At 36.9% G+C, this 26428-nt stretch overlaps 1 protein-coding gene across 10 annotated transcripts in view; it reads right to left on the bottom strand.

Annotated features, from left to right (window-relative positions):
* Positions 1 to 26428, bottom strand: part of LOC140341364 (galactoside alpha-(1,2)-fucosyltransferase 2-like) — a 149249-nt gene that overhangs the window by 82094 nt on the left and 40727 nt on the right. For 3 of the 10 annotated variants that reach the window (XM_072427065.1, XM_072427058.1, XM_072427059.1), the window contains 2 exons: positions 21399 to 21455; positions 639 to 695 (listed from right to left, as the gene is read on the bottom strand). In XM_072427065.1, coding sequence (XP_072283166.1) covers positions 639 to 695; positions 21399 to 21455 — 114 coding nt within the window. Of the gene's footprint in view, positions 1 to 638; positions 696 to 7608; positions 7696 to 21398; positions 21456 to 21647; positions 21798 to 26428 lie in introns of those variants that run through there. The other 7 variants (XM_072427054.1, XM_072427050.1, XM_072427052.1 and 4 more) reach the window with 5 other exon arrangements.

Here is a 26428-nt window from a genome sequence, read left to right as displayed (position 1 = left end):
TGTAAGTATATAGGTAATATATTCCATGCTACTGGAAAACGTGTTGGACATTTTGTGAACTAAACATTGATTGTTGCACTGACTAAAATACAATGAATAGGGTGGTTTTAAAATGACAGAAATGAGAGTGGTAGTGTTAAAGGAAGTAAACATTGGATAATACAAAAGTACAAATCATTTACTCATTTACAATATGAGTTTTTTTTTTGGTTTTCAAGAATGCCCTCTTTCAAATCTTCCTGATTATTCTCAAATTTTCAAAGCTCTTCCTTTAAAAAAAAACCAAAATCTTTTTTCTGTATATATTGTAATAAGCAGAATTTTAAAAAATGGAAATACAGTGCATGTGATCAAGCTGAAAATGTTCAAAACTTATAACCATCAGTCACAAGTCAGACATAGCCAGAGGAAGCTAAAAAGTGTCATTAGGCATGTGTGTTTGTCTCTGTGTGTGTTTGCGTCTTTTTTTGTGCACAATTTGCAATTATTTTTTTTTCTGTTCCTTAATAATACAGTTTCACTTTCCTGTGTGCACTTTTATGTGTAGAGGAATAATACAGCAGAAGCCAGATTGATTGTATACCAAGACATATAATATATACCGTAGTAATATAAAAGAATATTTAATGTCTGCTTACCTCCATTATAGCATTCACTCCTGAAGTGTAAGCTCTTTTCAAAGGTTCATATAGCCACTGCAACAAAAGGAATAGGACCAATGTTTGCTTTATTAAAAATACATTGGGGTTAGTGGAGAACAATTAGGGTTAATGGTAAAGCCAGAGTATTTTTTAAGGGCACAAAGAGACTCATGAGAGCAAAATAAAGGCAGATATTGCTAACCCCCTGTTTGGAAATGCTAGTTCCTTCACTGCAATGCTAAGAAGTCATTCATGTGATGTGAATATTCTTATGTTCAAAATAGTCAGGCAAATTACATTTTTAAAAGGAGGCTATCCAGGGCCAAAAAAATGCCTCTGTAATGCGCCTGGGCACACAAACCACGACCAACTCCAGATACCCTTAAATCAGGCTTTATTCAATATCATACAGCACAGCAAGGGTTAAGTCCAATAAAGCGAAGTACAGGAGGATAAGGCAAATGCAGGTCAAGAACAATCCGAAGTCAGGGCAGGCAGCAAGCAGAATGGTCAGTAACAATCCGAGGTCAGGGCTGGCAGAGTTCAAGCAAGGTGAGTTTCAGACCAGGTCACTAAGGTAATGACAAACAGATAAACTTTAAACCACATAGAGACACACCCAAGCACACTGTGTTAACAGAGGCTATAGCGGGCAATGGGGTGATGGACAGGCTCTCCTTAAATAGCCAGGATGACCAATCACCTTGCGCCACCTGGCACTGTCTGATGGGAGACTGAGTAAATCCCCTGCAGCTGATTGGCCGCAGGGAATTCAAACTAACTATGTCCCGCCCTGGGGCGAAGCAGCCGAGTGCCACGCCCTCGGGGGGTACAAGAGGGACGCATGGTAACACGCGCACCTCTTCCCACAGTACCCCTAGGACGTGCACTACTTTGCACTTGCACAGTGCTGGGAGCAGGAACCACATTCAAAGGGATGCAAGGGCTGCTGCCTGGCTGATCAGTAATTAGTCCAGGGCGGATCCCTCCGCCTGCAGAGACAGACAAGCTGTGAGCAGAGGAGCAGCCTTGGTTATGCTGCTTGCTACTGAGGGGTCTCCCTCTGTGGCTGGGAACCCCAGGGACACCGCAGGCTCGCAGGGCGGGTAAGTTCCTTACAGCCTCTTTTCAGATGTGAACATGACAATCTAAATTAGGAAGGTTATTGTCCATTTCTTGCATATGCATTGTAATGGTTGCACATTTTTACTCACATATTGCCACATTTGCCTATTGCCAAATACTTGATTACTCAGAACTGCCAGGATAATTTTATGCTTACAGTTGCTCTTTTGTAGCCTTGGTATTGTAATGATTGACTGTTTGTTATTCTAGTATTGTTACTTTTGCGCTCCTTAAGGCTATGTACACACGTCCAACGGTTCTCGTCTGATAATCGATTCAGGGCCGATATCAGATGAGAATCTGGGGTGTGTACAGCGCCCGTCGTCCATCGTCCAAATGACCGTCCTGGCGGATCAACGTACGATGGACGTCGAACAATCTTATTGCAAGGAAAGGGTGAGAGTGCACACCAGGGTGCCGCTCCGTCATTCCCCCCTCCCCTCTCCATAGAGCAGAACGGTATGCACGTATGTACAGCACTTGTTCATGCATTATGCAGTCCTTAGTCGTTGGAAAGGATTGTAAAAGATCCTTTCCAATGACAATTATTACATGTGTGTATGCAGCCTAGGACTGGGGAAGATAGACTATCATGGGAGAACCTGAGTGATAAAGTAAATCTGGAATGGATTTTCAAAAAATAATTTGTTATTGATAAATGTTTTCAGTACTGGACTAGATCTATTTCACACATGATAGTGTATCTTCCCTAGTTTTGGAGAGCTTTAATAAATCAGGCCCATATTGTCATGGCTACCTATATTTTTCTCTAGTATTTTAACAATTGCCATTTATTGTCCACAGATTGTAAGGACTTCTTAGTGAAATTAGAGTTTAATTTAGACCAAATTTCAACAATTTGGATTTTGGTGACCAAATCAGTTGTAACAAAAGTGCTCCACTCATCCCTACAGGGCAGATATCCAGATCTTCCAATACAATGTTAATCCAATGAGTGACTGAACACATCAACATAGCCATAGCCAAAATATGAGTATAGAATAAACCATCCCTTTCAATGGTAACTCCAATAATTAGTATTTTAATGTTATTATAAATGACATTTGCACTCCAATCTTTATATATTTATCATATTTTGTCATATCTTGTCAAATGATAGCTCTATGGCATTACGCCAACTATGGACTTCCTTTACTAAAAAAGGCAACTAGCTGATCATATGATTAGGTACCCTCTGTCATGGCATTTTTTTTAATATTACAATGCTGGAACTAGCTGTTATTTTACTGCTATAACAGGCCAAACTTCTGTCTTGTCACTTTGCCAATGAATTCAAAAACTTCTTGTAGGCAAAACCTTACCCCATGATAAATAATTCCACTTCTAATCTATTCCTCAGGCTGGGTGATAACCCTAAAGCTAAGTACACACTTGCAATAAATATGGACTAGCGAATATGCACGATTATTTTGAACAATCGTATGGTGCACAATTCTGCACATGCTGTAACGATACAGTCGTTCAAATATAATCCACCAATAATGTACACACGCTAGATACGATTGTTTGAATGATGCAGGAAGTGACATGTCATGGAGAAAGTGTACTGCAGAACCATCCACGTTCACTGAACGACCGTACACACAATAGATTGAGAACGATCATTGCCCAATCAGATCCGCCGGGAAGGTCGTTCGTTTCCAGCGACAATCCTCGTTCGTCAGCGTTGTTGGTCAGTCATTCTGCACTTTTTTGTTAACGATTATCGAACAATATGTAATTAATCATTCGTTTCCAACGATAATTATTGTACCAGATTATATCTGGGTTTACCCAGGGTTTCTTTTATTTTCCTTCCCTTTCGAGGACAACGATCATGTATGATTACTGGCCAGTCAGATCTGTGAGATATCTATCTAAAAAATTACAATATTTGTACCACATCCCAAAATAGACTATTAAACCACCACCAAATATAACACAGTGAATTTAAAGGTACATGCAAAAACAATAAACAATTTATATTACATCTTAAAATGACATAAAAACGTTCAGGACTGTTCCTCAAAGCGTTGCATACAAATGCTTCATAAAGAGAAACACCTTCCAATCTATCTGAAATCACTAATCACTTCATATCTGTAGGATTAGATCTGTAGGAACACCAGCTACCCCATACCATTGCAAGAATCAGAGCAGCAGAGGAGCACAGCAAAGGTAAATATTAATAGGTGTTTTTTTCCTGCAAGATCCAGAAAATTGGATGGTATTCGGAAACTTTTTGCACCTAATTTGTTGCACCTAGGCACAGAGTTAGACAAGGAGCTGTATGATGACATATGATCTATTTCTATTAATCCATGTTGCATTGTTCCAAAATTTACCCAAAAATAATTTTTACAACATATTTTAATTCCTAAATTAATTGTATTACAGTCTACACGCACACACACACACACACACACATTATTTTTTTAAGCCTATTAACACACGCACGTATGATTAATTCCAGTAAAGTCACTGGAACCATTATGAGTGAAGCAATTAGGATGAAATGTTGCATGCAGATAGCTTTAGCAAACATACATGGCTGTCAAATATCATAGTATTTCCAGGGATGGGCTGCAGCTAAAGTGGTTTATGCAAGATAATTAGTTACTCATGATATTTTTGCAGACATCCACTTTTTACTGAATATACATATATATGTTGTGTAATTGAAATAAACTTTATTTAGGGGAACTGCAGTCAAGATAAAACTGGTCTCCAAGACTCTTCTTCAGTAAAGGTACTTTATTTGACTTTGTGGCCCCATCAGGAAGATTTTTTCTGACTTTTCTGTACCTGGGACATTAGGAAAAGATTATAGAGGGAGTGGCTGTCTCAGAAAGTACTTAAAACATTGCAGAGTTGCACCCCTCTGTCACTCAGCTATCAATGTAATGTTTGTATTTTTACTTCATGTCCTGACAAGATATGTCTAATTGGTTTTAAGAATTAGGGAGGAATACTTTTGCATTAAACCATGTATCCTTATTGGGTTTACTTAGATCAACTGTTGGTTATGAGGGTGTAAGGTTCTGGGAAATTGTTAGACAGAAGTTTTCTTTAAACCTGATTACCTAAGAATATTAGCTCATCAGAATTTAAAATATCTTGCAAGTAACTCGGCTCCAATGTATAATTTAACTGCATATTTAGTTGTTTGCCAGGCGTTCAGATGTAATCTGTGTTCCCTTAGTAAAGTCTTCAGTCCCCATGTCTGCTCTTGCTTTGGCTAAAGAAAACTGCATCCAGAAAATTTCAGAGCGAGCTGCCAAAAAATGAACGGGTTCCATAATGAAAAAATGAATGAAAAAGAATGGTTTCCTAGTGTGATTGCTAGAGAGAAGGTAGTAGTAAATTGGAGTGAATATGAGAAAAGAAAGAGAAAAATGTGCTTTCACATGTTTGGTAAGGTCTGAGTCAAATATGGTATTCAAATGCTGAGCAATATGTTTGTTTTATCGTGTGATTACAGAATTACTGGTGCATGACTAGCTAAAACCTATTTTTCTTAGTGTTATGAATAGGAGAATAAAAGGGGAAGAATGAGTAACCCTGTCAGGATTTACTGAGATATATAATTAAAGAAGGAAGAAAGCTTTAAATCCATGTCAGAATTTAATTTCTATTGTGTCTCTTACAGATATTCTTTCAATTCCTATCGAGTAAAATAATGTCAGCAGTACAGGAAATTATAGTAATGAGTTCTAATGCTTCCTAACTTCCAATGCTCAATGCGTTGCCGCAATTGGCACATGTGAATGGGTTCTAAAGCAGAACTTTAGGTCTGCCATTACACTCTAGGTAGGATTTTTATTAGGGAAGGGACAGGTAATGTCCCTTCTACAAGAAGGCAAACTTTTCTGCTTCTTCGCAGTCTCCTGTGAAAAAAAAAACACAGAGCTGAGCATGAAGGTTTGTAAGAAATACTGGAATATTTCAGGTATCCTGGCATCCCCTAGGGCTGCTGGGACTGAATGAACGCCTGTAAACCTTTTCCTGTCCCAGTCTTTTTAGTTCGCTAAATTTAAAATTGCAATTGCAAATAAATCGCATTGCAAATAAAATTGCAATGAGCTAGGTAAGTCTATTTTATTGCAGAAGGGACATTACCTGTACCTTAAACGGAAATGCCTGCTTGCAATTATCATTCTTCTTGTTGTATAGGTTCTCCCACTAATAAATGATGAAATTCTGCCACCACTCTGCACCACACCTTCACAGTACTAAGGTTTTTTATTTCTTTTTATTTCCAGTTTAGCGCTGCTCTCATTGTGTTCGCCATCATGGAATCCGAGAAAAAAAGTCTTTAGTTGTAGCATCTGTACATATAGACCCCAGATACGTGATCCTTGTCTATTTGTTTTTAAAACAGGGAAATCTTTTTTTTTTGCATACAATGAAGAATATTTAGAATAACTAAATAAAGAGCTGTCTAAGCAAACTAAAAAAATAGTATTTGAAAACCATATTAACAAGCTAAGGGCTGTACAGAACACAGAAGAGTAAAGGCTAATTTACTGTCCATGAACCTGTCGTATTTTAGATTTTCAGCTTCATTGGGCAGGGTTCTAACCTCCTCCTGTCTCCTAGTCAAAACTGAATTTTATTACACCCAAAATATACCTACATTATGCAAAACCAATTAGTGGAAAAATGTCCTGAGCTGTATCTTTTTCATAACTGTAATATAATTATTATTAATATGTTGTGTTTATATAGTGCCAACATATGCAGAACATCACAAAGTTCATGACATGTCACTAATGGTTCCTCAAAGGAACTCACAATCTTATATCCCCAACATAGTTATATGTCATTAAGGTCAAATTTGTGTTATCAAGTGATCAGTGAACAGTTCACATCTTTGTCGTGCTCTAACACATTTCACCCTCAGAGAAGATTAGTTATATAGGTATCATTGGGAGATAGGTCCAAGTGTATTAATTAAATGGAAGCTTCTAATTAAACCTAATTTTCTAACCACCACACCTAAACTTCACAAAATACCAATATGTTATCAATCCACCCGCAGATCACCTGTTTATCAACTGCAACATAGGCAGCCTCCCTTTAGCACGAAGATTCCACTATTCTGGTTTTTGACCTTGATTCGGCCTAGACAGTATGAAGCATGCATGTTGTTAGCCCCCAAGCACATAACTTTTCATTTATCTATATTAAATGTCATTTGCCACTTGGCTGCCCAATCAAACATCCAGGTCTGCTTGTAGAATATAGACATCCTGTATGGACATAATTCCATTACATAGTTTGGTGTCATCTGCAAACACAGAAATGGTACTTTTAATCCCAAACTCTATATCATTTATAAAGGTGTTAAACAGTAAAGGTCCCAACACTGAACCCTGGGGTACACCACTAATAACCTTAGACCATTCAGAGTAGGAATTAATAATTACAACTCTCTGGATGCGATCTTTAAGCCAGTTCTCTATCCATTTACAGATTGACTTTTCTAAACCTATTGACCCTAACTTGCATATTAACCGTGGGGTGCAGTGTCAAATGCTTTAGCAAAGTCCAAGTACACTATATCAACTGCTATTCCACTGTCTACCTGTTTACTTACTTCCTCATAAAAAGAGAGTAAAGTTGTTTGACAGCTTCGGTCTTTCTTGAAGCCATGCTGACTATCACCTATAACAATTTCTTGCAAAACATTTAACAAATAAATGGGTTGGTGAAATAATAATAATATTTTAGTTACCAACACATACTGAAGGTACTAAATGTGACCTAGACATTCAGGCATTAATGATCTTCATGGATGCAAAAAGTTAAACTTTATATTAGTTTGAAAGGAAGGCAGTACCTTGAAACTGCAAATCCAGCCCTGGTTGTTTGGATGTCATATCCCCTGATTTCATCCATAGGCAACCCTGGAAAGGTGGAGATCTTTCTGAAGAAAATAGAAGCGATTAAAGATCACCTGGGAGCCACAATTGTTTTAAGGAAATACCCCCGCAAGGCTCTAAAAAACATAAGGAACATTTGCCAAAATCTTAGAATAGTATACATAGCAAATGTTCAGCACTGCACCTCTTTGCACACCTGGTTCTAACTGCATTGTTTAAAAACATGTTTAACCACTCTATTTCCCACATATATGTTCCAACATAGTACCCTCACACACATTTTCCACCAACATCTGTTTTGTCACTGTATTCCCTGTGTGTATATTCCAAGACTGTACTCCCTACACATATGTTTCACTATTGTAATCCCTGCAAAAATGTAGCAAGTATGTTTCTTCACTGTACCTCCCTTGCACCTGCTCCGTACCCCACTGTGCACATTTTCCACCACTGTACCCCTTTGCATAACTCTTTAACCCCTGTACTCCAGATACATATATTCCACCACTGTGCCGTGTGAACTTGTTGCAACACTGTACCGCCTTGCACACATTTTCCAGCACTGCACCCTCTTCACATCTGTTCCACCACTGTATACCACTATCATTTCTATTCTGCCACTGTACTCTATGTACATGTTTCACCTCTGTACCCCTTTTACACATCTGTTCCACTACTATCCCCCCTGCAGATATGTACTACAACTGTACCCCTTGTGCACCTGTTCTGCTACTGTTCTATACACACACCTGTTCAAGCACTGTAATCCCCTGCACATCAATTCTAGCACTCTGTCTTTAGGAATATCTGCTGCAACTGTCCCACAATTGCACTTCCCTTTGAGATCTATTCCACCATTGTACCCCTTACACACATTCCACCATTGTACCTCCTTTGCACATGTTCCACCACTATCCCCCACTGCTGAAATGTTCCACAAATGTACCCCCTGTGTAAATATTCACCCATTGTACCTCCCTGCACACCTGTTCTGCCACTGTGTCCTCTGCACATGTCACCAACACTGGTGAGAACTTGCAGCAATTAGGTAGCCCAGCAGGATTGTGATTCAACCATTACATGACCATGATTGACCAGTGGATTGAAATTGGCCTGTTACTAACCCCCACCCCAGATACTGCTATGTCTATAATAAATACTAAGAACATGCTTTAGCTCAGTACAATACATGAAGGTTATTTAATACAGTTAATACAGCCAGACAAGGCTCCCTGTTTAAAAAAAAAGTGAATGAAATACATTTATAAAGTTGCAGGTACATGGCTGAAAATGAAGATCCTTATCCTTGTGTAAACTTTAACAAATTGAGACTATAATATTGTAATACATAAAAAGTTAACAATGAGATAATGTAATCACACACAATTCTGTGATGGAAAGTTCTTGCAATACCCAAGAGAAGGTAACAGGTGTGGTTTTAATTAGTTTAATGATATGATAAGTGCAAGCTGTATTTATACAGGTTTTGTACTGAATTGGCCACTGGCAGCAGATTATTTGGTGGTTTGCTATGAGCTATTGTTTGTGACAGATGTTAACACAGGTAGATATTATGTTAGAGAAAAAAGGAACAGACAATATCTTCAGTGGGGACAATTTCCAATATACACTAAGTTTTAGAAAATAGCAAGACTAGGTTACATTTTGGTGTTGATTTATTGGGCCCAATTTATTAAAGCTCTCAAAGGCTGGAGAAGATACACTTTCATGAGTAAACATGGGTGATCCAGCAAACCTGGAATTGATTTTGTCAAGGAATCAAACCATTTGCTAGCAAATTACTTTGAATGAATCCATTCCAGGTTTTGCTGGATCACCCAGCTTTACTGATGAAAGTGTATCTTCTCCAGCCTTGGTGAGATTTATTAAATCAGACACACTATGGGAATATAACCTGTTCATTCATTTTTTATGGCCTTGTACATGATTAGGTATTCTTTACAAAGTGAACTTGAGCACATTCACCGAGATAAGAGAAATATCCCTTGGTACGTAAACAGCCTAAATTCTTCTAGTTATTCACCCAAGCTGTGCTGTTCCTTCCGAGTACTATGGTTCATAAGCAGCAATGGAACTGAAATCTTCCCTATCAATTGATCTATAACACGGGGCAGTAATCATATTCACAGGCAATTAGTTGTTATTCCTGATGTTTAGTATACTTGTTGTACCTGAACAGAAAGGGATTGCGATTTAAGGCCATGTCACACAGATGATTTTTTAACAGGAATTTGTATCGGGTTCCAGGATTTTTGTTGCTAGAAATACGTTTTTCAAAGTCAGTAAAATGTTTGTATTGCAGTGATTTAGAGTTTTATCACCCAGCAATTGATTGCAGATTTAAAGCTCTGTATACACAATAGATCTAGTGTGTGTACAAGTGTCAATAGACATCATGAAGGAGCCATTTAGTGATCCACAGTTTTGGATCACTAACAATTGCAAACAGCTGATACCACTTTAATCTCTGTTGTAGTTGGCACGATGGTGGGCCTTCTGCTTCTTCTCTCCCTTTCCTTTAGAATTGATGGTCTGTCCATACAGCAATCCTTACTAAACTGTCACCTAAAACAATCACTAACAATTGTTTTTTTGAGCAGCACCTCAATGGGACAAGTTGGCAACAAAAACAACTCTTCCTTCTCATTATTCTTCATTTTTCACATCTCCCCACAAGATTTTCCTGCAGTACCCATCTCAACATGTTTACTTTTAGTGGCAGAAAGGGAAGTCTCACGATGAGTTTCAGACTAGTTTGGGTTGCTCAAAATCATGCCAAATATCTTAATGCCAGTTTGGCAAAACTGCCTGCGATATGCAACATTCCAGGGTAAACAACACCATGCTGTTTATATGTCTGGGGTACACTAAATCAAAGCTGCTGGCATCTCCCCTTCAAGTGGCAGCTGGTACCATGCTATCTTTAGCCAAGCTAAAGGTTGTGTGTGACAATTACATTAACTTTAGTAGCAATCTGTGGCAAATGGGATCTTTTATGCCCAAATACCTGTAAAAGGATCCCAGTAAGTCTTTAAAAAAAGACCACTACTTGGTGACCACCATGTAAAAACCTAGAACCATGACTATGAGGAGGTGCAGTGTAAGAACCTCCTTGCTACATTTCAGAATGGTAGCTGTATCCCAACCTCTGACCAATGAGGTGCTAAAAAAGTTCACAAACTTTACTAATAAATTATTTTGCCACACATTTGTGCAAAGTTTAGAGCCTTTTGTTATAAATAAATTCATAAGGATTACTACCCAAAATGTCTTTTTATTTAAATTGAAATGAATCTGATTGGGGTGGTACTGCTGTAAACCCTGTAACCAAGCTAATTGTCAAAAGAAAAAAAATCATTATACATTCAAAATATGCAATGCTAGAACAAGGTGTCTTGTGCTTGATGCTATCTGTAAAGACTGAACTGATTCGTAACATACAGCATGAAGGCATTTTCCAGGCATGTAATTATAGGATTAGTGTTTTCTTTCCAGGTTACCCTTGCAATCAGATTAATGGACTCTCTCCCTTCTGTTTTTTTTTTAACAAATGATGTTTACATTGTTAAATATCCCTTGTGGCAATGCCCCAGTCTGCAGGACCCATTTTTAGTAATAGTTTGCCCCAACAGCAGTATACAAGTCCTCCTACCCCAATACAGTGCAGTGCGATTTGTGTTTAATGACAGCCTCATACAAACTGAACTGGGGTAGATTTGCTCATCTCTATTGCTGTTATTTTACTTTGTACTCTTCTTTGGTATTCTATGGGCCAGTTAAAGAAAACTCTAAAGTAAAATAACTCCATCTACATATTAGACGTTTAAAATGTTGAGAATGGCGAAACATTGGTGCATACAGGTCACTCACCCTGAATCTGCACTACTCTAGAACCGACCATGGAGACACTTAGCGCCACTCCTATATTTATCTGTTCAAAGTGCACAAGCTGTAACAGAACAGGTAAACTGTCTCATTTAGTCCTTTATCTCCTATCCCCAGAATGTCTCCTATGATTTTTTATCTCGCTAATGGGAAGGCTAGACAGTGGGTGATCCCAGTAGGACAAACTATTAAAGAACAAAAAGGTGCTCTATTTTGTTCTAATTTGAAAATAATACAACCAAAGGTGAGAGAACTTGTCACCTTTACCGCATAACAAAGTCTGTGTTTTTGGTTTTAAATAAACAATTTTGCTTTTCAACATCAATATTTCAGTGATATGATATTAACTTGATCATCAACTACTATCTGAATAAATATATATAAATGAGGTACTTATAATGCTGTGTCCTTCTGATGAAGCCTACTGATGAAACACGTTAAGGACTGTAAAAGTTTGTGTATCAATACAAATTGTGTGATTGCTCAATGTTGCTTAAATGTTGTATATTGCAAGTATATATCCTTTTGTGATACTTTTTTTATTATATTATATAATAAATTGCAACAAATTGGTTTTAACATATTATGTTCTTAGTGTTGATATTTAGCACCATCAAAACCCATGCAAACCTTCCCTGCTGGGAAAAGAAAGTTCTTTGGTATTTGTAAGAACAAGGGTGCAGTGCAATGGAAAAAAATCCTCCCAGAGTATTTATCTAAAAGTTCTTCTAGAGGTTGCTAGGGGTTCATTGAGAAATTAGCAATTTATACCGCTTAGGTCAGTTTATTAGACACCAATAATTTTTTTTTTTTGCTATCTGTGAAAGTGACATTCTTCTCACTGACCACCAGACTAATATATTGGGAGCTGTGGATATAGTAATTATAGAAGGGGTTCCCCAAGACCTGACAGACCAAGCTGTCAGCTCTCCTAGGAAAATGATCAACAAGCTAAATGATTTTTTTGCAAATGGTCAGTGCACTTTTAATTTATTGAAACCAACATATAAGTTTGAAAAATAGGCAGAAGTTACAGAACTCTAAACAAAAATAGTTACAGGTAAGTGAAAAAAAAATTCCCTTTATTGACTTTTAGCATCTGTTGTTGTAGAAATTGTTAAAATGTGTGCATTATCATAACATATGGAACATTACCCTACATGTGTTGGTAAGCTGTGGTGTCATCTATATTGAATGACATTTCAAAGCATCCTCACACTGCACCTGGAGCTCAATTTATAAAACCCGGACTCTGACATTACCTGGTTGGAGCCTTCTAAGTCTGTGTGTTTCAATGGCAGTTATTGATTCCTACCAGAGAATTTTTTAAGGAATGTAAGATTCCCTGTTTTATTAATTGTGTGCAGAATTGTAGTCTGCCAAATCTCTTTTAGTGTCTAGCATTGGAACTAACCCTAAGCCAATTTGTTTCTTTAAATGGCCAAAACAACACAAACTGTCCACATCATTCTATATATGCCTTTTTTACTGTGAAAGTATTTCACTGGTTTCTACTGTATTTACTGTTGTAACAAATTGTGATAAATTCCTCTTTATAGATTTAACCATTTTTAGTCTGCACTGACTTCATTGCAGCTCTTGCTTTACACACAGGCTCTGGTGTAACTTCTTGTAACTTCTATAAATGTAGCCATCACCACAACCTGTTATCAGCAGACAAACTTCATGACAGCTCAACAACTTTTATTACCTCATTCTACCTATGACAAATGGAGTGCACATAGAAGTAAAGAACTCTTATCTCTAATCTCTTCTGGCAAACTGCTTTAGAAAGGGTTTTACATTGAATGGTCACCTATAACCCATGAACAGTTTAACAGTCATTTCCTGTAAGATCTCTACTGGTTCATTTGCTAAAAATAGGCATTTGAAGAGGAAGAAGGCATCCTGTATTGTGCCCACCCAGGCTTCTGTGAAACTTTCATTACAGTAACCTGCTGCTAACGGAAATCTGTCACCAGTGTTACATTACAGCTGCTATAACTCAGCTCTTATGAAAATTTCCTGACTGTTATTCTGACTGAAACTGCAACCCACATAATGCTTGTACATTGGTAATATTTTTCATATATTTTAAAGTTTAGGTCTGAGGTGCCATCAGAACATCAAGCATACAAGGGTATAATAATTACAATATTTTGCTGGTATTAATTTACAGTATAGGTAGATACAGATGTTCCATTTTCCTACAAATTTATGATTTGCAAATTTACAGTCACCCTGTGCTCTTACACTATAATACACATGTGAAGTCTCGATGTACTCCTTCATTATAACATACAGCCATGTATGAAATTCCTCTGTACTCCTCCATTATAACATACAGCCGTGTATGAAATCCCTCTGTACTCCTCCATTATAACATACAGCTCCATTATAACATACAGCCGTGTATGAAATCCCTCTGTACGCCTCCATTATAACATACAGCCATGTATGAAATCCCTCTGTACTCCTCCATTATATCATACAGCCATGTATGAAATTCCTCCTTTGCACCTCGATTATAACATACAGTCGAGGATGAAATTCCTCTGTGCTCCTCCATTATAACATACAGCCATGTATGAAATCCCTCTGTACTCCTCCAATTTAACATACATCCATGTATGAAATTCCTCTGTACACCTCGATTATTACATACAGTCGAGGATGAAATTCCTCTGTGCTCCTCCATTATAACATACAGCCATGTATGAAATCCCTCTGTACTCCTCCATTATAACATACAGCCATGTATGAAATTCCTCTGTACACCTCGATTATAACATACAGTCAAGGATGAAATTCCTCTGTGCTCCTCCATTATAACATACAGCCGTGTATGAAATTCCTCTGTGCTCCTTCATTATAACATACACAAACACACACATATGATTTCCCCCCTGTGCTTCTCTATTATAACATACAGCCATATAGAAAGTCCCTGTGTGCTCCTCCATTACAACATAAAACATGTATGAAGTCTCCATGTGCTCCTCCACTATAACACACACACACACATGTATGTATATTTTCCACATACTCCTCTACTATAACACACAGTCACCTACAAAGTCTACATGTGCTTCACTATAACACACAAATACATATGAAATCTCACTGTGCTGCTCCTTTATAACATTAACACATGTACCAAGTCTCTGTAGACTTCCTTACCAATAGTTATTGAGATGTTTAAAGTTCTTCTGCACTCCTCCACTATCACATACACACGTGTATGAAGTCACTTTACACTCATTTACTAAAAAGCCACTTATGAAGTCCCACTGTGTCCATCAAATTTAACATACAGACATGTATGAAGTCTTCCTGTGCTCCTCTATTATACAACACATGTATTAAATCTCACTGTGCTTTATTGTAAAAAAACACTTTGAAATAAAACTCCTATGGTATGTGTTTCTTTAACACTTACAACAATGGAAAAATTATGAATAATCATCATTTGCTGTTTTTAAGTAAAGTTGAATAATAATAATTTGCAATTTTAGTGAAATCTGGTCTAAGTATTAATTAAAAAACTGTTATGGGATGAAAAAATAAAATATTGAGTATGAACATTTATGTTCTCCTCGTTTTTGAGTTTTTCTGGTTGTACTGATGTCATTGCTGTATACCATGAATACTGTATACAATATTCTTTCTCCTTATCGCCCCATGTATAGACGTAAAAGGAAAAATGTACAGTAGCTGGTTGATTTGACCTTGTACAATGCATACTGTTTTATCTTTTTTATGTCTATTATATGTATTTTATTGCTTCTGTCTGGTTTTTGTTCTTTTAATTTGATTTTTATACTTTTAAAACAGTATTTTCGAAAGAAAAAGAAATCACACCTTCACGTTCCCTATTCCAGATAGAACAGAGGAAGATTAAAACCCTTGTAAGTTTTTTTTTTCCCATTTATGTCTTATAAGGGAGATTCCATTTGTTTCTGTAACTTTTTTTCCAGTACCCTCAACTAGAAGAAAGAGGGTATCTTCCAAAAGTTTTGGAAATCCTCTCCTAGACAGCTGTAACAAGTGACCCCATGTGAAGATTTCTATTGTGGCACCTGTGGAAGTTTTGGATTTAACCTCAAATAATTCTCTATGACACTGTTAGCAAGACAATAAAAGAGAGTGAATCTTGTTAATGGGAACACGGCTGCAATAAAAATCTCGCAGGATTCTAATATCTTACCACTGTGTTGAAATCTAATCTTAATCAAAGTTTTGCATTTAGTAATACTTTACTGATCATTAAGCATTTATTTCCCACCCTAAATCATTTCAATATATATTCCTAATAGAGACATTTCTATTATAATAAATGTTTGAATCTAATGCGGGACTTGTATAGGACAATCTTCAGGCCACTTTTAAGAAGCTTTTAATTGTGCATATTGAATGGGTCAATAAAACCAACTGTAGTTTTAAATATTTCATAAATTCTTGAGAAACTATTTGTAATAAAATTGACTAGATTCTATATTTGTGGTACAATTGCCTAATTGCAGTGCTTCAGTTTCTACAGGAATAGAGCAAAGAAAGTTTTGGCAGTTTGAAAATAAACTTTAATAGTAAACATATTTAAATCATTATTTGACGTGATATTTCACATTTATTTTATAATAAGGATGCCATGCGCAGCCATTTAGAGAGAAATTATTCTGCAAATAAACTGTGAGCAAATATTAGCCATTTGATTTGTATTTGATCAGGTAATGCCTATTCATTTACAAAAGGTCTAACATTACAGTTTTTTTTATTATTGGATACTAAACTTACTACCAGATCGACCCTTTCCAAAGCATTCATATATGAGAAAATGGGAGAAGAAAGTAAAAGCTAAAGGAAAAACTTTCTAGGATAATTCAGAAATATACTCATAGAGAGGGAGAACACTTTATGATCTCTAGGAGTATATTTCTAAACTGTAATTGACTGAGACATTTAAATAAAAATACATTTAATATTAAAGCTTAAAGATGAGCCTAAAACACAAAATGATGGAAATGTAATCTATGTTTTGCTCAGCAGCATCATTTTCTGCATATAAACCGTGTAATTATTGTTTATTGCAGTACTGACAGGTCCAGCTAAAAGTACAATTTAGTATATCTAATCTAAACATTTTATTGTAGGGGGTCTGTTTGATGAACACTTTATAATGGACACCATACACAAAGGGCTTGATTTACCTAAAGAACAGGGCACTCCCCGCTCTCTCAATAGATCTACTATTGCATCTCAGCTTCTATGTTTCAAATGTGGTTCTTTGTCTCCATCTCAAGGTAAATTTAGAGATGTCGGGTATTTTACAAACGTTATTTTGTTTTGCCATCTACATTTACATTTGATACATATACTTGCAGACTATACTATTTCAAATATTCTTTGGACAGACCTTTAGCTTTTATTATGCAGGGAATCTCCATGGTATCAATATGCAATGCCACAAAATGAATTACTGTCCATTATGTTGCATTAATTTTTCACAAAGATCATGAATTGATGATGGAAGATTCAGACCACTGCAAGTCTTATCAAGCACATCCAAAAGGTTGTCAATTAGCTAAAGGTCTGGACTTTAGCCAATTGGTTGTCAATTCATTTGTGAAAAGGATGTCTCATGTTCCCTGAACCACTTTTTAATAGCATGAGCCTGATGAACAACCAGATCATAACACTGCCCCAACAAATACACCAGGTCATAACACTGTCCCCACAGGTACCCAGATCATAACACTGCCCCACTGGTACCCAGATCATAACACTGTCCCCACAGGTACCCAGATCATAACACCAGATCATAACACTGCCCCCACAGGTACCCAGATCATAACACTGCCCCACAGGTACCCAGATCATAACACTGCCCCCACAGGTACTCCAGATCATACCACTGGCCCCACAAGTACAGTGGATCATAACACTGCCACAACAGGTGATAAATGTTACTGACAGCACCTAGGTACCATTCCCTTGTAATAAAATACATGGAGAACAGGTGGTGTGGCTGCAAATCTGACTTTGCTGAGACTGAGGCTAAAATTAAGGAAGCCAATCAAAATATGAACAAATTAGACAAATTAATCAATTTCCTAGGAAATATTTTGCCCTGTACCCCAGTACCAGATTTTTATGGGGGGGGGGGTGCTGGCTACAGTTTCTCATGTTTTTCCTACCATCTGAAGCTCTTTCTGTTTTTTTAGGATGATTAAAGAAGGAAGAAAACAAAGTGTAGTTCTTCCTATCAGGATATCCTTATTGTAGTTTTGTTTAGTCAGTTTATCTTCCCACTCACTTTTTTAAATGCCTCAGCCCTTCGGTCTGAAATTGCTCCATTCAACCATATTATGTTTAACCAGTAGAAAATTCCTCCATCCTGTTATCTACTCCATCAGCCGATTCATTAGAATCAGAGATTTAAGTGCATTTGACTAACTCCTCTCTGCTTTGGACAAATATAAAAATTGGTACATTGGTCTCAGTTCTTCCAGCAATACTTTCATCTGGACCAGGGTTCCACTAGAGGTTTCCATAGGTTACTTGGACTGTGGTTGACTTTCCTCCCATTGTATAGTACCCACACAGATCTAATGCCCCTTGGTTGCCCACATGTATGGCCCTAATGATCTTTTAAAATGTCTATAAGGTTTGAATGTAACTTGGACCACCAGGGTACATCGGACACTCTTCACATGGACCATCAATTTAAAGGGTATTTTTTCAAAGAATTTATTTGAGCAAGGGTTATCCAAAACCTGAACAATTGTTGTAAGGATTCTAATGGTTAAATAGGTTGAGGAAGAGTAAACTGGACTGTGACTGGAGAATGACTATAATATTGACATGGAACATAACTGACAATTAGACAAACTATCCAGTGTCTGGTAGTAAGAATGGTAACTAAAGGTGCGTACACACTTCCAATTTTTATCGTTCCAATCGAACGACGAACGATCGATTGGGCGAAAAATCGTTCGTAAAAAAGTAACCAACGACGCCGATGAACGAGGAAACTCGTTGGAAACGAACGACCGGACCGGCGGATCGGATTGGACGACGATCGTTGAACATAGTTCGTGTGTACGGTCGTTCGTTGATCGTCCATGTTCAGAGCATGCGTAATGAACGAACGTTCGTTCACTTTCCTTTTCGTGCACATAGTTCCTCTATCGCTCAAACGATCGTATCTATTGTGTGTACAATATCTACGAACGATCGTGTCGTTATCTCTATGTGCAGGATCGGTGCTATACGATCGTTCGTATATATCGTGCAGGATTGTTCGTCGTTCGTTTTCCAACGATAATAATTGGAAGTGTGTACGTAGCTTAATCCAGCATTTCACAAGGTCAGGGGCCTTTTTGGGTTGTAACAGCTCTTGAAAACTTTTGTCAAGAAGAGATAGGGCCAGATTTAGTAAAGCTCTCCAAGGCTGGATAGGATAATCTTTCATCAGTGAAGCTTGGTGTTCCAGCAAACCTGGAATGGATTTCTTTAAATTCATTTGCTATTTGCTAGCAATTTTTTTCAATCCAGGACTAGAGTCATTCTAGGTTTGCTGGATCACCCAGATTCATTGATGAGTGTATCCTTTTTATGCTTTAATAAATCAGTCTCCAGTCAGAGATTGTTGATTTTTGGAATTGGCAAAAACAATGGAAAAAGCTCTTGTAAGTTGCTACTGCTGAGTTGCTTACTGCTGAGTTTACCTTCCTTCCTGACCTGGACATTTGCAATCTTTTGTGGACGGAATATTGAGCCCAATCCATGGTCTTTTCCTACTAACATCTTAAAGTTTGGCAATAAACTTATTGTGTCACAGAAAGGAAAACTTTTCCTGTGCACAGGAAGACCTACAAACACTGGGCTGAACAGGGCTTTATCAAATTTAAACAATGAAATGTTAACCAAAAAATTGCTGCATCAAACTAAGCAGACACAATACAGAAATTCTGCCTGTCTGAATTGACCTCCCTTAGTCACTTTCTCCCCACTGTGCTACCGAAGGAGTGGGACCAGCTGGTACGTGACTTATGCTGTGTATTCCAGGTCTGAGTATTGTATTATGCTTAGCCAAGGCAGAAAAAACATCAACCTTGTCTGCAGGGAAAACATCATAAAACGAGGTTCTCTATAAAGACGATCTGAAAATCCACATATGTGACTGCACAATGACTGCAAACCTGAAACACTGATAACTTCCAAAATCAACAAAAGGTAAAATATTTGGGATTTAACTTTCCAGAATCTATCAAAACAAGAATGGAATTGATGAATAAAATAGGGGTGGTATAGAGAACAGAAATGTGTTTGTTCCTTACCAATGCTTTCAAGATACCTAAAAAATCCATTTAATAATTTTTGTGAAAATTACTCAAAAATAGGGGTTCATTTTTGGCATGGGATAAAAATGTATCCAGGGACTGTTTTAACCAATAGGGTATATCCAGCTGTCATTGCACAGCAAAGTGGACTTGCATAGCAATCTTAGCAACCAATATGAATAACCCCCCCCCCATAGGCTACAGACTAGGAGTTTTTTTTGTTTCCTACTGGTAATTATGGTAGGGAAAGAGTTAAAGAAGAAAGAGGTTTGCAGCTAAAAAAACAACCTTTGCAACTAGGAGAAAACATTTTGCATCCAAATACCAGTCTATTTTTAATTAGGGTCAGTTCTGTATTGAGAGAGATCTGAGACTCTTGTCTACTGTGATGCTCCTTTTGTCATCCCTGTTAGTAGTTTCTCAGTGCAGCTGCTGCTGTCTCCTAGCACAGTAAGGCAGAAACCACCCTTATTGCACAGGACACATTTCTCATTTTTACACCATTTTCCACTATTTCTCTGTATTTACCACAGTTTATAGTCGGAACACTTTATAGAGATACAAACCACAGAGTCTGTAGTCATAATTCTAATTTGATTCTATATTTTTCAGTTTGCAATGAATCATTTATACCAACATGCATCACTGATTTAGCAGTCATGACCCTGAAATTCTCACATTTGAACATTAAGTACTAATTTGTTGATCACTTTAAAAAATATTCATAAAAAAATGAAAGGTGCCCTGCTATTTAATAATCCCACTTCTCTTCAAACACTGACCACAGTAAAGTTCCACCTTCCTCATGACTTTAAAGATAAACAGTTGATGAAAAAGGCTTTTAAAAAAGTCCTTTGTAAATAAAATATGGATATTTGTAATTAATGCAGCACTCTAAAAGTATATAAAATGGAATAATTCTGCCTTTTCATTGATTTCCATGCATTTTGGCATTTTTTTTTACATTTTTGCAATAATATGTTGTGTTCCTTATAACTTTTAGGAAAATGAATTTTTTTGCTGCTGACCAACAAATGCTACCTGAAGTATTTCGAAACCATAAATGATCCTGATACATAAAAGGCTATTTACGGATTAATTATTTTTTTAAATCTCTGTATGCTTTTGTCCTATTTTTAAACATTATTTTGCTGAAAAACAGTCAGCTTGATAAAATTTAAATCAGTGATATAAAGCTGTATATTTATTTTATCAAAGTAATCGCACACAATGCACAAAGAGCTCTATTTATAAAACAAGGAATAAGACAATCCAGAAATATTCCTTTGTGGGAATCTTCCAGGTCCATGTGTTTCAATATCAATAATTGATTCCCACCTGGGAATGTTTGAGGGAATGTCAGATTCCTTGTTTTTTAAATAGCCCAAACTGTTGGGATTGCATGGTCACGATTGGTAGTAGATTTCTGGAATAGCTATTCCTGATGTGAATACTGAAACCATATGAAAACCATGAATAAAATACATTAATGTTCTTACCTTTAAATGGGAAGTGTACAGATGCTCCATTAGGACTTTCTTCATGGTACATGGCTCCTGGAATAAAGAAAAAAAAATATTAATTTGAAAAGAGCTTTGAAGTGTTTCAATAATTCCTTAACCTGTTTAAAGAAAAATTACAAACCTCATCCTTGCTAAGCACTTGGGCACAATATTTAACAAGAAATCACAGACTCTTATCACAGTTCCCAAGGTGGATTACATTTTCAATGTTAACTTCTACCTTACCTTATGCCAATTTTTATGTGCACTCCTTATGTATTTCAAGACCGGTTTTGGCACTTAACACATTTTTTACTTTTTTCCTTGCAAGAGAGAATTACATGATCTGCTGTCCGATCAAATACTAGTTACTTCCCAGACCTAACTAAATGTTGGCAATGAAAATAAAATTCGTAATGTCCTTTTTTACTCATCAATAACTCTTTCCAAGTTTTCTGTCTTCTTTTGTTTATAAAAGCAAAGTCCCTATTTGGTTGTGCACATTATAGCCTGTGTGACATGGACTTTTATTTGCAGTATCTGGGTGGCTGATTTCAGTAAGCAAGCCTTTTTTTGTTTAATATTTGCCTGGAGATAGGCTTTATGGTTAAGGAAAGGGAAGGACAGATTAAGTACACTTTGTTTTCTAATAAACTTCCTTTTAAAGCCTAACAGCTACCTATTGTAGGGGACAGTACTGAAAAGAAATTTAAAAATCAAGTTTTTTGTGTCTGTGACCCCAATAAGAACTTTTTTCTTACTTGATGATCCTGTTACACCTATGCAAGGTATGAGAGTGTGGTAAAAACATTAATTTGTAACCCTACCAATACTGAAACATGCTTGTCTAGGGTCATGCTATAAAGATTTTCATACCACCAAAGATACAGAGAAAGCAATAAAAAACAGACAAATGTTTTACCTAAAGTTGAGCGTAATGCATTACTAATCAAGCTATACCACCCCCAGCCACAATATTTTTTAGAGGAATTTTCACTCACACCATACCTGGTACACCTTTTAGAAAAATCAGTGTTTATGAAGTACCCTGTTATGCATGCTTTACCATATATTAGGTATTTTTAGGCAAGTGATATTTATTTCCTGTATACCATAAATATGGATACGGTATATACCCAAATATAAACCAAATGTTTGGCCTTAAAAATGCTGTTAAAAAGATAATCTTGGTTTATACTTGGGTCACTCCACTGTGTCCTCATTAAGTGTGTAACACATTCTTACTGTCTAAATCATTGAGCCTGATTTATTAAAGCTCTCCAAAGCTGGAGAGGATACATTTTCATCAATGAAGATGGGTGATCCAGCAAACTTGGAATGGACCTGGTCAAGGATTAACCCCATTTGCTAGCAAATGACTTTGAAGAAATCCATTGCAGGTTTGCTCAGTCACCCAGCTTCACTGATGACAGGGTATCCTCTCAAGGCCTTGGTGAGGTTAAATAAATCAGGCCCATTATAAAAATTTGTTACACACTTTACATCAGGATACATCGCCATCTACTGGTGGCCAACAATAATGCACAAAAGATAATTTGATAACTAAGACTAAAGCTGCGTACACACTTCCAATTTTTATCGTTGGTAAACGAACGACGAACGATCCTGCACGATATCTGCGAACGATCGTATGGCACCGATCCTGTACCTACAGATAACGACACGATCGTTCAAAGATATTGTACACGCGATAGATGCGATCGTTTGAACGATACAGGAAGTGACGTGCACCACAGGAAGTGAGCGAACGTTCGTTCACCGCGCATGCTCAGACCATGGACGATCACTGAACGAACGTACACACGATAGATGGTCAACGATTGTCGTCCAATCCGATCCGCCGGTCCGGTCGTTCATTTACAACGACTATCCTCGTTCGTCGGCGTCGTTGGTTACTTTTTTTTACGAACGATTTTTGGCCACTCGGTTGTTCGTCGTTCATTTCCAACGATAAAAATTGGAAGTGTGTACGCAGCTTAAGGCAATGTGATGTTTTTATTTCATTCACATTAATTTTATTGTCATTACTGTTTTAAATGTTAGCAGAAATTACCTCATTTTATGCCCTAGGTTTTTACTTGAATCAGTGTAGTTTTCTTGTTTTATTTTTTTTCTGGTAAAAGTAAACACTATTTGGATCAAGTTGTAGTATATACAGTAAATATTTTCCAGACAATCCCAAGGGAATTATAAATACTTATGTAGACCTGTTTGAATTTTTTTTTTAATTGCAATATTAGAATAAATTTATAAAACAAGCTAAAGTACCTCATACATCAAATGATCAAGGATCTATTTGTTATACAAAAAAGTGAGAGTTATGTGTGAGTTTAGATTCTGTCTGCCATTCCACTTACATGTTAATAAGTTAATTTAGTTACACTTTTCATGTATAAACCTATGACTTCATTTCAGTAAACAACTAGAACACAGTAGAGTCATTCTGCTACTTATTAAACCGAGAAGAATTTCCCCCCAGATGCTGCAGATTGGTTTCAGTTCCCATTTACAGGTTACTAATCTGGCCCTATGGCTGAGCTATGTACACAATCCTGTAGTCTGCTAAATGTAAAAGATGTATAAACAAGTAAATGTTTTTGTCTGGGTTCTGAGAGACATTTTAGCATCTGCATGAGGAGTAATAACCTAAACTTAAAAATATGTCTCCTCAATATTCAAAGAGAAGATTTCATTTGTGGAAATACCAGGCTGCTGTGGTATCTTTTATTTTACTGTATTCTACAAGAATGTACACAGTGTTAATTCTGTATAAACAGCTTTCAGAATAAACATCCCTACTATGCTTGGTTATTTTTCATCCGTTTGCTGTTTTATCACCTAACTTCATTTAAAACCTGTTGCTTCTGGGCACAGTATTTAAAAGACTTTGCTAAAAGTATGTGCATCTTTATATAAATGTTCTCCTTTAGGTTAAGGCAGGTAAAAATACATAAAATCATAAAAGTGGTGAGGAGATCCAAGAACAGTGCTGTTAGAAGGCAAAGTATAGCTGTTCTAAGAAATCAGATTGCACAGACTACAGAGTAACACACAAAGGACCTTTTCCTCCCTCTCTTCTAGCGGACAATGGACTATTAAGTGTAATCAGTTATACACAGGAAGCCAACTAGCATTCAGGCACTGAAATACCAGCATGCTTTAAGGGCATATTAACGCCTATTTGCAGCACACATTGTAATGTGTTTTGGCATGTGCTGATGTACATGCATTTCTGCATGTGCAAATCTTTTTTTCTATGGATCCTGAATAAGTTTGCATGCACCATAATACACATATCACATTTTTCCATTGGTATCTATTAATGTGTGTGTTGTGGTGTATTCAGGGAAATGTGCACGTTTAGCTGTGTGAATGATTTAGCAATGATTGGATACACACCTACACTGCAAGCACAACCAACCTCACATACACTGCATTATGTTTATATATGCAATTTGTTCTCCATTTGTATGCATATCAAATGTTTTAAAATTAGGTTTTGGAAGTTTGCTGTTTGGAGTGTGATAATATTTCTTGATCTTCCCTTAAATTTAAAATTGTCTTCTTTTAAAATGCCTTTGGCTGCGTACACACGTGCAATAATTATTGTTGGAAACGAATGACTAACGACCGATCGTCCAATAATCATTAAAAAAAAAAAGTGCACAGCGACGCCGATGAATGAGGATTGTCACCGGAAATAAATGACTGTCCCTGGGGATCTGATTGGGCGACTATAGTTTCTATTGTGTGTATGGACGTTCAGTGATAGTGGATGGTTGTGCAGTACACTTTCTCCATGACATGTCACTTCCTGCATTGTTCAGACGATCGTATCTAGTGTGTGTACACTATTGGTGGATTATATTTAAACAATTGTATCGCTATAGCATGTACAGAACTGTGCACAATACGATTGTTCAAATTAATCGGACATAATAGTTGATCTGTCGTTAGTCGTTCGTTTTCTAACAACAATTATTGCACGTGTGTACGTAGCCTTTGTCTGTAAATTGTCTCTCTAGCAGACTGGGGTCATAAATTTACCCTTATCAAATTTCTTTATCTGACAACCAGCTTCCTTCCAGACCCTCTAGTCAGAACACCTGCTGTGACTGTCTGGTTTTTGTGTCTGCAAGACTCATAGGATTCAGATAAGGCTAGACAGAGTGTCTCAGATTGAACTTTGAGCTGTATTTTAAAACCCATTTATTAATAAACTTTATATTTTTAATTTACCATTCTGTAAAAAATAATAGAAGACGGATTTGTAGTTGGATTATTATGGTGAGCATTATGAGACCAATAACTAGTCTACTAGGCCCTAGGAAAGCCTGGAAACCCTATTTACCCTGTCCTGGTGAACCATAAGTCCCAGACATGTCTAGTTTGGTCTCTGTGAATTCCTTATTTTGTGGTAATTAATATTCTGGGGATTGGTATTTCATAAAGCCTGTACTTATGGAATTATTAATAATGGCTAGAACATGGCCCCCAATGGAGTGTCTATTAGCATCCTAATCTATGCCCCTCAGACAGCCCCCACCCTGCTATCATTGGTTGGTCCTTTTAGTCCTACCTCTGTTGTTGGCATTGCCATGTAAGCAAAGGGAGCTGTCGCTGATATCATCTTGTTGCTAATGACAACCGCACTGACATATTGAGCACTGCAGGGAGCCCAGTGACTCTGACTAATACTTGGACTTTACACAGCAACTTGGACCAGGAAAAACAACTCTACCTAAGTATTATTTCACAGTTTTCCCTTTTATTTTATCCTGGTGCTACAGTTCTGGTAATATTATTTGATTAGTCCTTTTTTTTTCTGTAATTGTTTTTGCACTGTTTTTGTGTTTTTACTTAACCACCTGGGCGTTACACTGTCTAGATTTCTGTACCAAAAGCATTACAGGTTTTAATGAATTTTTTTTAAATTGTAGACCTGTAACTTACAGAAATATGTCCGAACAGGGTTCTAGTAGATATCATGAATATAAAAAATGTTT

This window comes from Pyxicephalus adspersus, chromosome 11 (genome assembly GCF_032062135.1).
Source record: "Pyxicephalus adspersus chromosome 11, UCB_Pads_2.0, whole genome shotgun sequence".
Classification (NCBI taxonomy): Eukaryota; Metazoa; Chordata; class Amphibia; order Anura; family Pyxicephalidae; genus Pyxicephalus; species Pyxicephalus adspersus.
The sequence above is the reverse complement of the archived record's forward strand: the minus strand, read 5'-3'. Positions and strand labels throughout refer to the sequence as shown.